Here is a 12,377-nt window from a genome sequence, read left to right as displayed (position 1 = left end):
CATCTCTGCCATGTCAGTATTTGGTTCTGATGCTGGCTCTGTCTCTTCACACTGTATTTGCTGCCTTTTAACTTGCCTTGTAGTTTTTATTTATTTATTTTTTTGCCCCACTGCTTGGCTTGCGGGATCTTAATTCCCTGACCAGGGATCGAACCGGGGTCCTTGACAGTGAAAACATTGAGTCTTAACTACTGAACCACCCGGGAATTCCCTAGCATACTTGTACTTTTTTGTTGAGAGCTGGATATGATGTCCCAGGTAACAGGAGCTGAGGTAAGTAGGCCTTTGTGTTAAGCTTTGAATGTCCGTGTAGGAATTAGGCTGTTTAATGCTTACAGTACCTGGGGTGTCAGAGGGTGAAACTGCCTGTGGTATAGCTTTTCCCCCCTGGTTTTTCCTGGGTTTTCTCTGGGTCTCCCTTCAGATTTTTTCTTACATAGGGTCTGAGACATGCCGGTCTTTGGGCTGTTTTGATGTTGTTTAGGCACTCAGTCATGTCTGCATGCTGTATGTAGCCCACCAGACTCCTCTGTCCATGGAGATTCTCCAGGCAAGAATACTGGAATGGGTAGCCATTCCCTTCTCCAGGGGATCTTCCCTACTGTCTCTTACAGTCCTGCATTGGCAGGCAGGTTCTTTACCACTGCGTCACCTGGGAAGACTTACCACCCCATCCCCGTTAGGTAATCACTCTTGCCAGCCCTGGTAAGCACTAGTTTGCTTCAGTCTCTTTGGACCTGCCTCTTCCGGACATTTTGTATAAAAGGAATCATATGACATTTGACATATGATTTTTGTCATATGACAAAAAGGAAACATGTGACATTTTATGTCTGGCCTCCTTCACATAGTGTCATGTTCTTTAGGCTCATCTACATGGCAGCCATTTTGAAGACCTCGTTCCTTTCTGTGACCGGGTCGTATTGCCGCGTGTGGAAAGACCACGGCTTGCTTACCTGCTCATCCACTGGTGGGCATTCGGGTTGCTTCCATCTCTGGACTGTTTGGCTGTGACGCTGTTATAAATAGTCATATACCAGTTTCTGTGTGGACAAGGGTTTTCTTCACCCCTGGGTAACATACCCAGGAGTGGAATTGCTGAGCCATGTGGTCATTCCATGTTTAACTTTTTCAGAAACTACTACCACAGTGGCTGTACCATTTTACATTCGCACCAGCAATGTATGAGGGTTCCTATTTCTTCATATTCTTGTCAACATTTGTTATTTCTTTTCTTTTCTCCTTAAAGTCATCTTATTGGGTATAACCATCTCACTGTGGTTTTGATTTGCATTTCTGTTTTAAAAATGTTTATTGAAATATAGTTGATTTACAATGTTCTGTTATTTTCAAGTATATATATATATATAAATGTTAATTTTTTACATTCTCTTCCTTTATAGGTTATTATAAGATTTTTGAGTTCTCTGCGCCATACAGTAGGTCCTTGTTAATTATCTATTTTTCTATATAGTAGTATTTATATGTTAATCCCTAACTCCTAATTTATCCCTCCCCACTTCCCCTTTGGTAACCATACGTTTGTTTTCTATGTCTATTATAGAAAACAATATGTCAAAACATACTGTTTTGTTAATAAGATCACTTGTATCTTTTTAGACTCCACGTATGAGTGATATCGTACAATATTTGTCTCTCTCAGTCTGACTTACTTCACTTAGTATGATCATCTCTAGGTCTACCCATGTTGCTGAAAATGGCATTATGTCATTATTTTTATGGCTGAGTAATATTCCATTGCACACAGGTGTGTGCATGCGCATGTGTGTGTACACATATACACCTGATTTGCCTTGCTGAAAGGACCAGTGATAATGTGTTTGTTAACGGTCTGTCAGAACGACCTCTGTATGTTATTAAAAGTATTGAAGGCTCCCAAAACTTTTTGTTTATACAGTTACATCTAGTGATACTTACCATACTTATATGCTAAAACCAAGAAATTTTAAAAATATTATTTATCAATTCTTCCATAAACAATAGTAATAAACTCATTATATGTTAACACGAGAGCAATGACATCATTGCACATTATGTAGCTTCCGGAAAACTCCACCATGCACTTGTAAGGGAGTGAGAGTGGAAAAGGCAAATCACATCTTACTCACAGTTGACCCTTGAACAACCCAGGAGTTGGGAGCAATGACCCTCTGTGCAGTAAAAAATCCACATGTTATAGTTGGTTCCTCATACCCATGGTTTCTACATATCCCTGGTTCTGCATCTACAGATTCAACCAATCTTGGATTGAATAGCCCTGCAGGATTTACTGTGGACAAAAATCCACATGTAAGCAGACCTGCATGGTTCAAACCCAAGCTCTTCAAGAGTCACCTGTATTATGAAAAAATTTTGATCTCACAGACTTCTCTCCCCCAGAATGAATAATGATAATCCAGTTTTACTCAAGTCAGATAAATAAGGTTAAAAACATATATTTTTTTCTGGTCTGAAATTCCAGGTCTTAACCTTAGTTTCCCAGAAAACATACATGTTGGGGAATGCTGACAATGGAATCTGATTGTACTTGGTTGGTCACAGAAAGGACAGAAAACCACTTTTTAACCTAGATATAGACCTGCTGACACCTGCACATTTTCTGGTAATACTTCCCTGCCCTCTCAGAAATGAAAACTGGCTGATTTAAATTTTTCATTGATCTCCTTCATCATGTGATTTCGTTCAGCCAGGACATCTGTCAACTGGTTGAGAATTGATATCTTGGGCAAGAGTCTGAACTTGCACGGAAATCTCGGCCCCCAAAGTTGGCTTTTCCATTGGGGGTTGAGGGTTGGCTGGTGTGGAGAAGTGTAAACCCTGTGGTTCTCAAAGTGTGGTCCCCGGACTAGCATCGTCAGCATCACCTGTAACCTGTTAGACATGTGGATTCTCGGGCCCCACCCCAGACCTGCTGACTCAGAAACTTTGAAGACGGGCCCAGGCTTCCGGGTCTCACCAAGGTCTCCAGGCAATTTTAATTTGCTCACAGTGTGAGGGTCACTGATGTGACCTCGTCCATAATGACATGCGCTCCCCTGCCCCCATCCTTCTTTCTTTCTTTCCTCCCATAAACATTGAATGTACTGCTCCCTTACCAGTGTTTTTATGACACCTCTTTGCAAATGTACACGTTTGCACACTGTGTGTCCGCCTGTAAACATCAAATTTGTGGCAGCCGAGAGCATCATTTATAGCAATCCCAGAGAAAACGCTCTTAGAACAGCCAGTCACAAACAGCTGAAGCTACATGTCAAGGATAACCCACTACCTGGGACCCAGCTTCTCCCCCTTCTCCCAGCATTAACTCCAGTGAAATCCCTTCAAACTCTGAAGCTTGACAGTTCCATGGGTTTGCTTGCTGTCTTCTGCAGTCACCTAAAGACTGCTCCCCCAGGGAATCTGTTCTTTAGAAACTCGAACTGGAAGATTCAGTAGAGGGGGCTAGCTTGGAGGACTGGGCTAAGGTCAAAAGTCTTCATTTGGGGGGCATATGAGCAGGAGAGTGGGCTGGTCAACCAGAGGCTGGGAAAGGACTTATGTGGATGCAGAGAGCGTGTGTGTCTATTTACATCAGTGCTAGGGCTTCCCTTGGGATTTCTAACCTGGGAAGTTGGGATGCTCTTAGCATGAAGCTACTCTTCTTTATACTCTACATGGTGTGGAGAAAGCTCCATGCTATTTGTGGTCTGGTGAACACATATACATGAAAACAGGACCAAGAGTTCTGGTTGTCCTTCTCCATTCCTCCAGCAACCTTGGACTTGCTGCCTAGACACAGGTCAACCTCAAGGGTTGATGCTACAGAATTGGCTTCACGATGCGGTTGCAGTTGCCCGGTGTTCTGCTATGTGACTTCAGAGCTTTCCAGAGCCCACCGGATCAGGAGATGCCTCTTGGATGAGTGTTTAGCTTCTTTGATTTTGATTGTGATCCATGACATCTGTGGGCTGTTCTTGACTTCTTCCGGCCCTTGGTTTTCTAGATTGTCCTTCTGTTCTTCTTCCTGTGGTGATACAAGTCATAGTCATGGGTGGAATGCTGCACCAAAATCAATATGGTCTCAATAAACTGATGTGTGTTGAGCATCCCACAAAAGCCCCACTGACCTGCTAACTTTAAGTCCCACCTCAGGATACCCTGACCATCCCACTTGCTGATCATCCCTCTAGAGGTCAAGACCAGCAGCCTCGTGGTCCTCATGGTGACGTGATCCAGTCATTGTGCAGCCTGTGGGGCTGAAAGTGAGCCCAAGGCCTGGCCGGTTACAGGTGGGGGAGCTGGTGGGTCTTGGGGAGGGGCTGAAAGATAGGCTGTGCTCACTGGGTGCACATCCTCACTTTGCATTTTGTCCTAGTGGGTGGTGATGACAGTCCCCGGGGAAGGGGTAACTGCATCATCTCGAGTCAACCCTCCTCCTTCACACTCATTTCCAATCAGCCACCAGACTCTGCTAACCTGACTCCTTTATGTATCTCTCCATTCTTTTCCTCTGCTTTAGCGGATGCCCCCGACCTGGTCCATGCTCTCCTCATCCCCTGGGTGGATTTATTCTAGCACAACATATCAGACTGCCACCACTATTACCACCCTAAATCCAGCCTTTCTGGTGGCCAGACCATTCAAATGCCGATGCTACCGTTTATCGCATAAGCCCGCTTCTGTGGCTGCTGTTGCCCTCAGGATGGGACTGGGTTCCCCGTCTGGCCTGATCTTCCAGGACGTGGTCTCCGGCCATCACACACTGGGGCACTGCGACCACCGCCCTGTGCGCTTTACCCCTCAGTGCTGAGAACTGCCAGACCCTCGCAGACAGCCTCCTGCCCCTCAGGATGCTTCCCTTCTCCTCCTGTCCTTCTGCCTTGCAGCTGCTCCTGCTGTTCTTCACCTGTCTGCCGGCATCGGCTCTGAAAGCCTGTTGGGCACCCCCATCTATGTTGACGTGTGTCCTTTCTCTCCTCATTCTCTGCAGCACCTCAATCTTAGGCTTTCATAAATGGCATTTCAAGTCTCTCTCTTTTTTATTTTCTTTTCTCCTTGACTGGTCTATAAGCTCCTGAGAGCAGGGGCCCTTCTTAATCATCCTGAGGCCCTTACCAAGTGCCTGGTACACAGGAGTTGGTCTCTGAGTCCTTTTAAACTTGAGAGATAATTGGCAATGAACGCTGTGCAAGGTTAAGGTGTAGCATGTTGACTTGATATATTTATGTGTTGTGACATAATGACCACCTTGCCGTTAAGCTAACACTTCCATCACATCGCGTGGTTGTCATATCTTTTTTGGTGGTGAGAATATTCAAGAGTTAGTCTCTTAGCAACTCTAAAGTGTGTGGATACACTGCTGTTGATTGTAGTCACCTAAGCTACTGCGTCAGATTCCCCAGAACTTGGCCATCTTCTAATTGCAAGTATGTGCCCTTTGACCCACATCTACACAGGAGCTATTCTATAAAACTTTTTGGAAGTGGAAGACAATAGCTGCAGAAAAGGAAAAATAATAGCTCAGCTAGCTGTGCTAAGGGGATTTCCTGAATTGAAAACTGCTAGCTTCTAGCCAGCACTGTGCTGTAAGAACTTTCTGTGAAGACGGAAGTGTCTCGTATCTGTGTTGTCCAACAAGGTGGCCACGTGTGGCTATCAAACACCTGAAATGTGGCTACTGCCACGTGTAGACTGAACTTTTAATCATATTTAATTTATTTAAGTTTAAACGGAAGTATGTGCACGTGGCTAGTGGCAACCCTGTCAAACAGCTGTCAGCAGCATCTGGTTACCTCCTACCTGGCTAAGAGCTCCCATGGGGTGAGGCTGCAGGAACTGGCATGCAGGCAAATGCTTAACAACCAGCTCTCGGAAACAGTCTGCTCACCTCCATGGTGTAAAAATCCCCACCAAACCCAGTGTCAATACGTCCTGGATACAGAGCTGGGGAGAGAAGTACAATGTAAAATCATCATCTAGGCAGTATTTCCTCAACACAGGTACACAGATGCAAACAACCCTGAGAATAGAGTAGTCCACTGCACTAAAATAATTAGAAAGTGATTAATTTTTAATATTTATTGACTTTGTACTATTTAACTTATTTAATTGTAAGCTTATATACTTTAGTTTTTAACAATGGCTAAACTTAAAAGCAGATCGCGAAACTCCAAAGCACCTAATTTTTGGCTTTCAGGAGGCTTTGTAAGCCAGCTCCCTCTCATCACCAGCTCCTAGCTCAGTTCAGTCACTCAGTCGTGTCTGACTCTTTGCGACCCCATGGACTGCAGCACACCAGCCTTCCCTGTCTATCACCAACTCCCAGAGCCTACTCAAACTCATGTCTATTGCCTTGGTGATGCCATCCAACCATCTCATCCTCTGTTGTCCCCTTTTCCTCCCACCTTCAATCTTTCCCAGCATCAGAGTCTTCAAATGAGTCAGTTCTTTGCATCAGGTGGTCAAGGTAGTTGAGTTTCAGCTTCAGCATCAGTCCTTTCAATGAATATTCAGGACTGATTTCCTTTAGTATGGACTGGTTGGATCTCCTTGCAGTCCAAGGGACTCTCAAGAGTCTTCTCCAACACCACAGTTCAAAAGCATCAACTCTTTGCCACTCAGCTTTCTTTACAGTCCAACTCTCACATCCATACATGAGTACTGGAAAAACCATAGCCTTGACTAGATGGACCTTTGTTGGCAAAGTAATGTCTCTGCTTTTTAATATGCTATCTAGGTTGGTCATAGCTTTCCTTCCAAGGAGTAAGCATTTTTTAATTTCACGGCTGCAGTCATCATCACAGTGATTTTGGAACCCAAAAAAATAAAGTCTGTCACTGTTTGCATTGTTTCCCCATCTATTTGCCAGGAAGTGATGGGACCGGCTGCCATGATCTTATTTTTCTGAATACTGCTGCTGCTGCTAAGTTTTTTCAGTTATGTTCGACTCTGTGCGACCCCATAGACGGCAGCCCTCTAGGCTCCTCGTCCCTGGGGTTCTCCAGGCAAGAATACTGGAGTGGGTTGCCATTTCCTTCTCCCAATTGCTAAAAAAAAAAAAAAAAAAAAAAGTAATATTTCCTTTGGCCACAAGAGGGCACTCTCAGATGACATTGGATTTTAGGAAGGATTTTGGTGGCTCTTTCGGTAAAGAATCTGACTGAAATGCAGGAGACCTGGGTTTGATCCCTGGGTCAGAAAGATCTCCTGAAGTAGGGACTGGCAACCCACTCCAGTGTTCTTGCCTGGAGAATCCCATGGACAGAGGAGCCTGGCGGGCTACAGTCCACGGGGTCGCAAAGAGTGGAACGCGACTGAGTGAGTAACACTTGGAACAGCTCTCTGGGTCAGTCTGTGGTGTCTGCTCCCGTCTCCCGGAAGACTGCAGTTCTGGGTATCTGCGGGACTCACACAGTGTCAGGCAGTTATTTGTTTCACAGCTACTCACCATCTCCGCCGCCAGGTGAGGCAGCTCAGGAGGAGGACACTGGCGAGCAGGAGAATGCAGCCGGCCACTGTGGACAGAGAAGCAGGTCAGGGAGGCGGTCCCCGGGACTGAGAGAGCCCCCTCCCGAGTGTCTGTCAGGGAGGTGGTCCCCGGGGCTGAGAGAGCCCCCTTCCCGAGTGTCTGTCAGGGAGGCGTCCCCGGGACTGAGACAGCCCCCTCCCGAGTGTCTGTCAGGGAGGCAGTCCCCGGGACTGAGAGAGCCCCCTCAACTGAGAGAGCCCCCTTGACTGAGAGAGCCTCCGTCCGAGTGTCTGTCAGGGAGGCGTCCCCGGGGCTGAGAGAGCCCCCTCCCGAGTGTCTGTCAGGGAGGCGTCCCCGGGACTGAGACAGCCCCCTCCCGAGTGTCTGTCAGGGAGGCGGTCCCCGGGACTGAGAGAGTCCCCTCAACTGAGAGAGCCCCCTTGACTGAGAGAGCCTCCCCCCGAGTGTCTGTCAGGGAGGCGTCCCCGGGGCTGAGAGAGCCCCCTTCCGAGTGTCTGTCAGGGAGGCGGTCTCCGGGACTGAGAGAGCCCCCTCGACTGAGAGAGCCCCCTCCCGAGTGTCTGTCAGGGAGGTGTCCCCGGGGCTGAGAGAGTCCCCTCCTGAGTGTCTGTCAGGGAGGCGTCCCCGGGGCTGAGAGAGTCCCCTCCTGAGTGTCTGTCAGGGAGGCGGTCCCCGGGACTGAGAGAGCCCCCTCCCGAGTGTCTGTCAGGGAGGTGGTCCCCGGGGCTGAGAGAGCCCCTTCCCGAGTATCGGTCCCTCCAGCTCTCCACACCCAGCTCAGTGCTTCCGGGGAGGTGAGCCGGGCAGTCTCTGCCACCCCTTTTCAGAATGCAGCCCCCTCCCGGCCAGGCTTCCCTGGAGGCTCCAGGACCCGGGCCTGGGGGTATGGTCGGGAAGGGCCCCAGCCCTTCCCGGGGGCTCGCCTCCTTCTCGGGAGCAGCTGACAGGCACCCTCTTCAGAGAGGGTCAGAGGCCCAGCCTCAGTTAAACAGATCTTGAGTGAGGCCCACAAGGGGTAAATGAAATGTTGAAATATCAAGATGAATATAAAGGTAAATGATAAGCAGCTAGCATCTCCTGAAAGTGTCCCTGTTTCCCATATACTCTTTCCCTGGAGCTGGCGGTTATCCATCCAGCTGTCCATCTGTCTGTCTTAGACCTGCCTCAAAGCCTGTTTTTCTCCCTCCATCCGCCCCGTAAGATATAATTGACCTGTAACCTTGTATAATTTTAAGGTGTACACTTACTTATTGCAAAATATTTTGTAATTACTATTTCTTTTTTGTGCCAAGAACATTGAAGAGTTACTCTTAGCAACTTTCAAGTCCGCAACACAGCATCATTGGCTGTAATCCTCACACCCTGACCATCCCTAGACCAACTCCTCTGCTGACGAAGTCCGTGCCCTTTGACACTGGTCTTCTCTTTGCCTCATCCCCAGGCCCGGTTACCAGCAGTCTACTCTACGAGCTCCGTTTTGGTGTTTTTGGTTCTTTTTTCCCCCTCAGAGCCTGTTTTTGCCTCCCTCCAGAAGGCACCTGGAGTGGTCTTGGCATGTTTTTTTCTCTCCCCCACTGGGCACGCCACCTCCCCCCACACACATCCAGGTGCTGGGTGTTTGTCCTCTGGGAGCTGGCCGGGAGGCCCTGGTTGAGGCTGGTTGGAGACCTCACTGCTGACTCACCACAGCCGTGCCTGTGACTTTGAGTCGTGTTATGCTCTGGATTCGTCTTTGAGTTTTATGCACATCGTAGAGTGTAAAGAGTTAATTTAGACTAACTCACTGAGCAGCTCACCACCCACCAAGCAAATGTGTCGGTATGGTTGGGTGACTACCCACCTGCGATCTGATACTCAGTGGTAAATATGAATGTATCCAACGTTGCAACCTCTTCTGTGGGCTTCTGGAAATCTGTGCAAAAGAGAGGGGGAGGTGCTTGTGGATGCTGGCTGTGGGACTGCCTGGGGCTGCGAGAGTCCAGGCGGCTGGAGACCTATGAGAGGCCAGGGGAGCCCTGGCCCAACTTCTGAACGTTTTGTTCTTCTGCCTCGAGCTGGCGCCCTCTAACTTGCTTCTCCTCTGACACTGGCGACGCTGGTTGTGTTTGAGGCCTGGGAGGTCATGTGCGGGTGTGTGCCCATCTCTAGCACCAGGGGGCAGCTCCCAGGCCAGCTCTTCCCTCTCATGCCTCACAGTTTAATAGCCAAGCTTTTATCTTCCAAGAAATGCCAGCCATACCTGTGGTCCCTGCCGTCCTGGTTGTTAAGAAAGGTCCACTCCCAGGGGGAGCTTCCGTGCTCTCCCAAGGCTCTATGTCATCTGGAGGAGAGAAGAAGGATGCTTGTGGGGCAGAAGGTGGGGAGTGGGGGTCTGGGGTCTCCCACCCACCCCCTCCACCTCCTCAGCTGACCCTAGACATGGTAGCTAAGGTGTGTCTCGGCTCTGTAGTCCCCATCAGGGTCAAGTGAAGTGGCTCAGTGTGACCCCAGCAGAGCGGGAGGAGGGAACTGTGACCCTGACTCTGGCTCTCTTTGGAGCTCTTTCTCCCCAAGCTTCCTACTCAGCTCTGGTTTCCATTTGCAGCTTGGAATTGGGTCATCATAATACAAATTCCATCAAAACATTAAGCAAAGTGTGTGCGTGCTAAGTCGCTTCAGTCATGTCCAACTCTTTGCGACCCTATGGGCTGCAGCCCATCAGGCTCCTCTGTCCATGGGATTCTCCAGACAAGAATCCTGGAGCGGGTTGCCATTTCCTTCTCCAGGGGATCTTCCCAATGCAGGGATCAAACCTCTTAAGTCTCCTGCATTGGCAGGTGAGTTCTTTACCACTAGCTTCACCTGGGAAGCCTATTAAAGTAGATATGCACTAAAGGAGAGCTTTTCTCTGTGACAGGTTCACCATTGCTCAGACATGCCCGGTGGGCAGCGTGACTCTCAGGGTGCAGGCTATGGGAAAGAAACTCAGCACTCCCCCGACAAAAGATCCAAGAGGGAGGTGGGGGGCCTGGGCAATGTGGGCAAGCAAAGAAACCACTGGAAGTTAGGGCCCAATGAGGGGACTTTTGATTGTAGATATGGTAATATGATTTCAGGACGAAAATAGCAGAAGACCTCAACGTAGGTGGGTTGTCCGTGAGTGTGAATGAGCATACGTGTGTGTGCATGTGTGTCTGTGCTTGAAAAGTCCCTGCCCTGCATGTCTGCACTTTGGCAAAGCTCAAGTGGAACTCACACAAGAGGGGAGGGTGGCTTTCTCTTGGTATAGCAGGAGAACAGATTTACATTACGTGTCAGCAAGTTGGAAATGTATGCAGGGCAGGTGGACTTTCCCTTTTGAATGAGGAAGTCTTGGTAGCTTAGAGGCAGAGGGGGAATTTCAGGATCAGCTAGAAATGGGAGCGGCACCATGTGGGGGCGGGGGGCCCCTCTGGAAGACACCTGTCTTCCTCTTTCAGATCCTGCTCTTTATCCCCATCAGGAAATGGGGGACCCCAGGGTGTGGAGACCTTACAGTTTATCTCATCTGTTTTCTAGAGAGAGAACAACCCGAGGCCCCAGGAAAGGAAGTGGCTCACCCTAGACCACTTAGCGGGTGGATCAGGGATTCCAGCCTGGTCCACCTCAGGGAAGCCACGAGGCGGTGGACCCTGGGGTGGGGGGCACCTCTGTACCTGGAACCTGACCGTTCGCCCCTTCACTTATGCACTTGAGCCTGGGCCTGGTCCACTTTATCTCCCCGTTGATCAACGTGCAGGTGCTTTCAGCAGAACCAGTCTGTAGGGCCCTGAATCCCTGGGCGCACTGGTAATGAACTGTCTGCCCCAGGATGAAATGATAGACTCTCTTTAAAGGTTCACGTTCATGTTCCCATGGTGGCGGCTCCTTGCAGTGACCTGGACGAGGGAAGGGAATTCCAGAGGCAAGTAGAGGAGATGCTGTGAGTCCAGGCTGCCTCTTCCTAGAGACCAGACCACAGTCCTGCTTCTTTTCTTTGGCCCCCTCCTCCTTCCCCCCCTGCCTCCGCCGCCCCACTTTCTTCCAGTAAGTACTGGTAACATCTATTTGTCAGGGCCTTTGCTAGGTACTTTGTGAAAGGAACGAAGACCCAGTCCCCCTCCCCTGCAGTGAGCAGACAGTGGATCAGGGAGGGGAGCCTCTGCAGGGAGAACGTGGGGAGCATGACCCTTGAGACACAGGTGCTTGCTCTGGGAACGCAGAGAAATGAGCTTCTGCTGACAGGGAGAGATTTGCTAAGTGGACAGGTGTTCGAACAGTGGTCTCAGCTTAGGGTTAAGGGCAGGTTCCAGCTTGTCTGGGCTGAGGAGATGTGGAGACCACCTAGATCTCGACTGCTAAGTGAGGAAGCACATCTAAAGTGGTCATCTTGGGGCCACGGAGAAGTACTCGGGACAAATCCAAAGATGGGATGAGGGAAGCACCAAGATGATCTTAGAGGAATGGAGCCCGGTCCCTGATCAAGCCATGCCTGAAGCTGGCCCTTTTAAGGCCTCTGAAAATTCCCATGTCCAGTAACTTTCCCCTCACCCAACTAAAACCCAAGTCTGGCTGACCTTTAACCCCACAGATTATGTTCTGTTCTGATTTAATCCCCTCCCCTGCCCCGCAAATCTGGACACACGGAACCACAGATCCTTCTAAGCCCAGAACTGTGAAGCTGTGTTTATGCTCTGACCTTCCACAACCCCAAAGATCCAACATAACCCCTCGCACTGCCCTCCATGACCCTCTGCGGCAGGAGGACCAGTGGTCCCATCCCAAGGGGTCTGCTCAGTACAGTGTCTTGCAGTTCATGCTTGAATATGTGTTTAAGTCTCAGAATCAAATTGCCTTTCCAGTCAGTAAAATTCATAACTGTCCAGACTCG

The 12,377-nt window shown here is 49.1% G+C and overlaps 1 protein-coding gene across 1 annotated transcript in view; it reads right to left on the bottom strand.

The window, feature by feature from the left end:
- Positions 1 to 1,303: 1,303 nt before the first annotated feature.
- The window catches only part of IL2RA (interleukin 2 receptor subunit alpha), a 46,110-nt gene continuing 35,036 nt past the window's right edge, over positions 1,304 to 12,377 (bottom strand). Inside the window, exons 4-8 of the mRNA XM_043479222.1 lie at positions 11,164 to 11,385; positions 9,729 to 9,809; positions 9,330 to 9,401; positions 7,448 to 7,514; positions 1,304 to 4,024 (exon numbers count right to left, since the gene is read on the bottom strand). Coding sequence (XP_043335157.1) covers positions 4,000 to 4,024; positions 7,448 to 7,514; positions 9,330 to 9,401; positions 9,729 to 9,809; positions 11,164 to 11,385 — 467 coding nt within the window. The 3' untranslated portion in view covers positions 1,304 to 3,999. The remainder of the gene's footprint in view (positions 4,025 to 7,447; positions 7,515 to 9,329; positions 9,402 to 9,728; positions 9,810 to 11,163; positions 11,386 to 12,377) is intronic.

Source organism: Cervus canadensis, chromosome 10 (genome assembly GCF_019320065.1).
Source record: "Cervus canadensis isolate Bull #8, Minnesota chromosome 10, ASM1932006v1, whole genome shotgun sequence".
Lineage (NCBI taxonomy): Eukaryota > Metazoa > Chordata > Mammalia > Artiodactyla > Cervidae > Cervus > Cervus canadensis.
The sequence above is the reverse complement of the archived record's forward strand: the minus strand, read 5'-3'. Positions and strand labels throughout refer to the sequence as shown.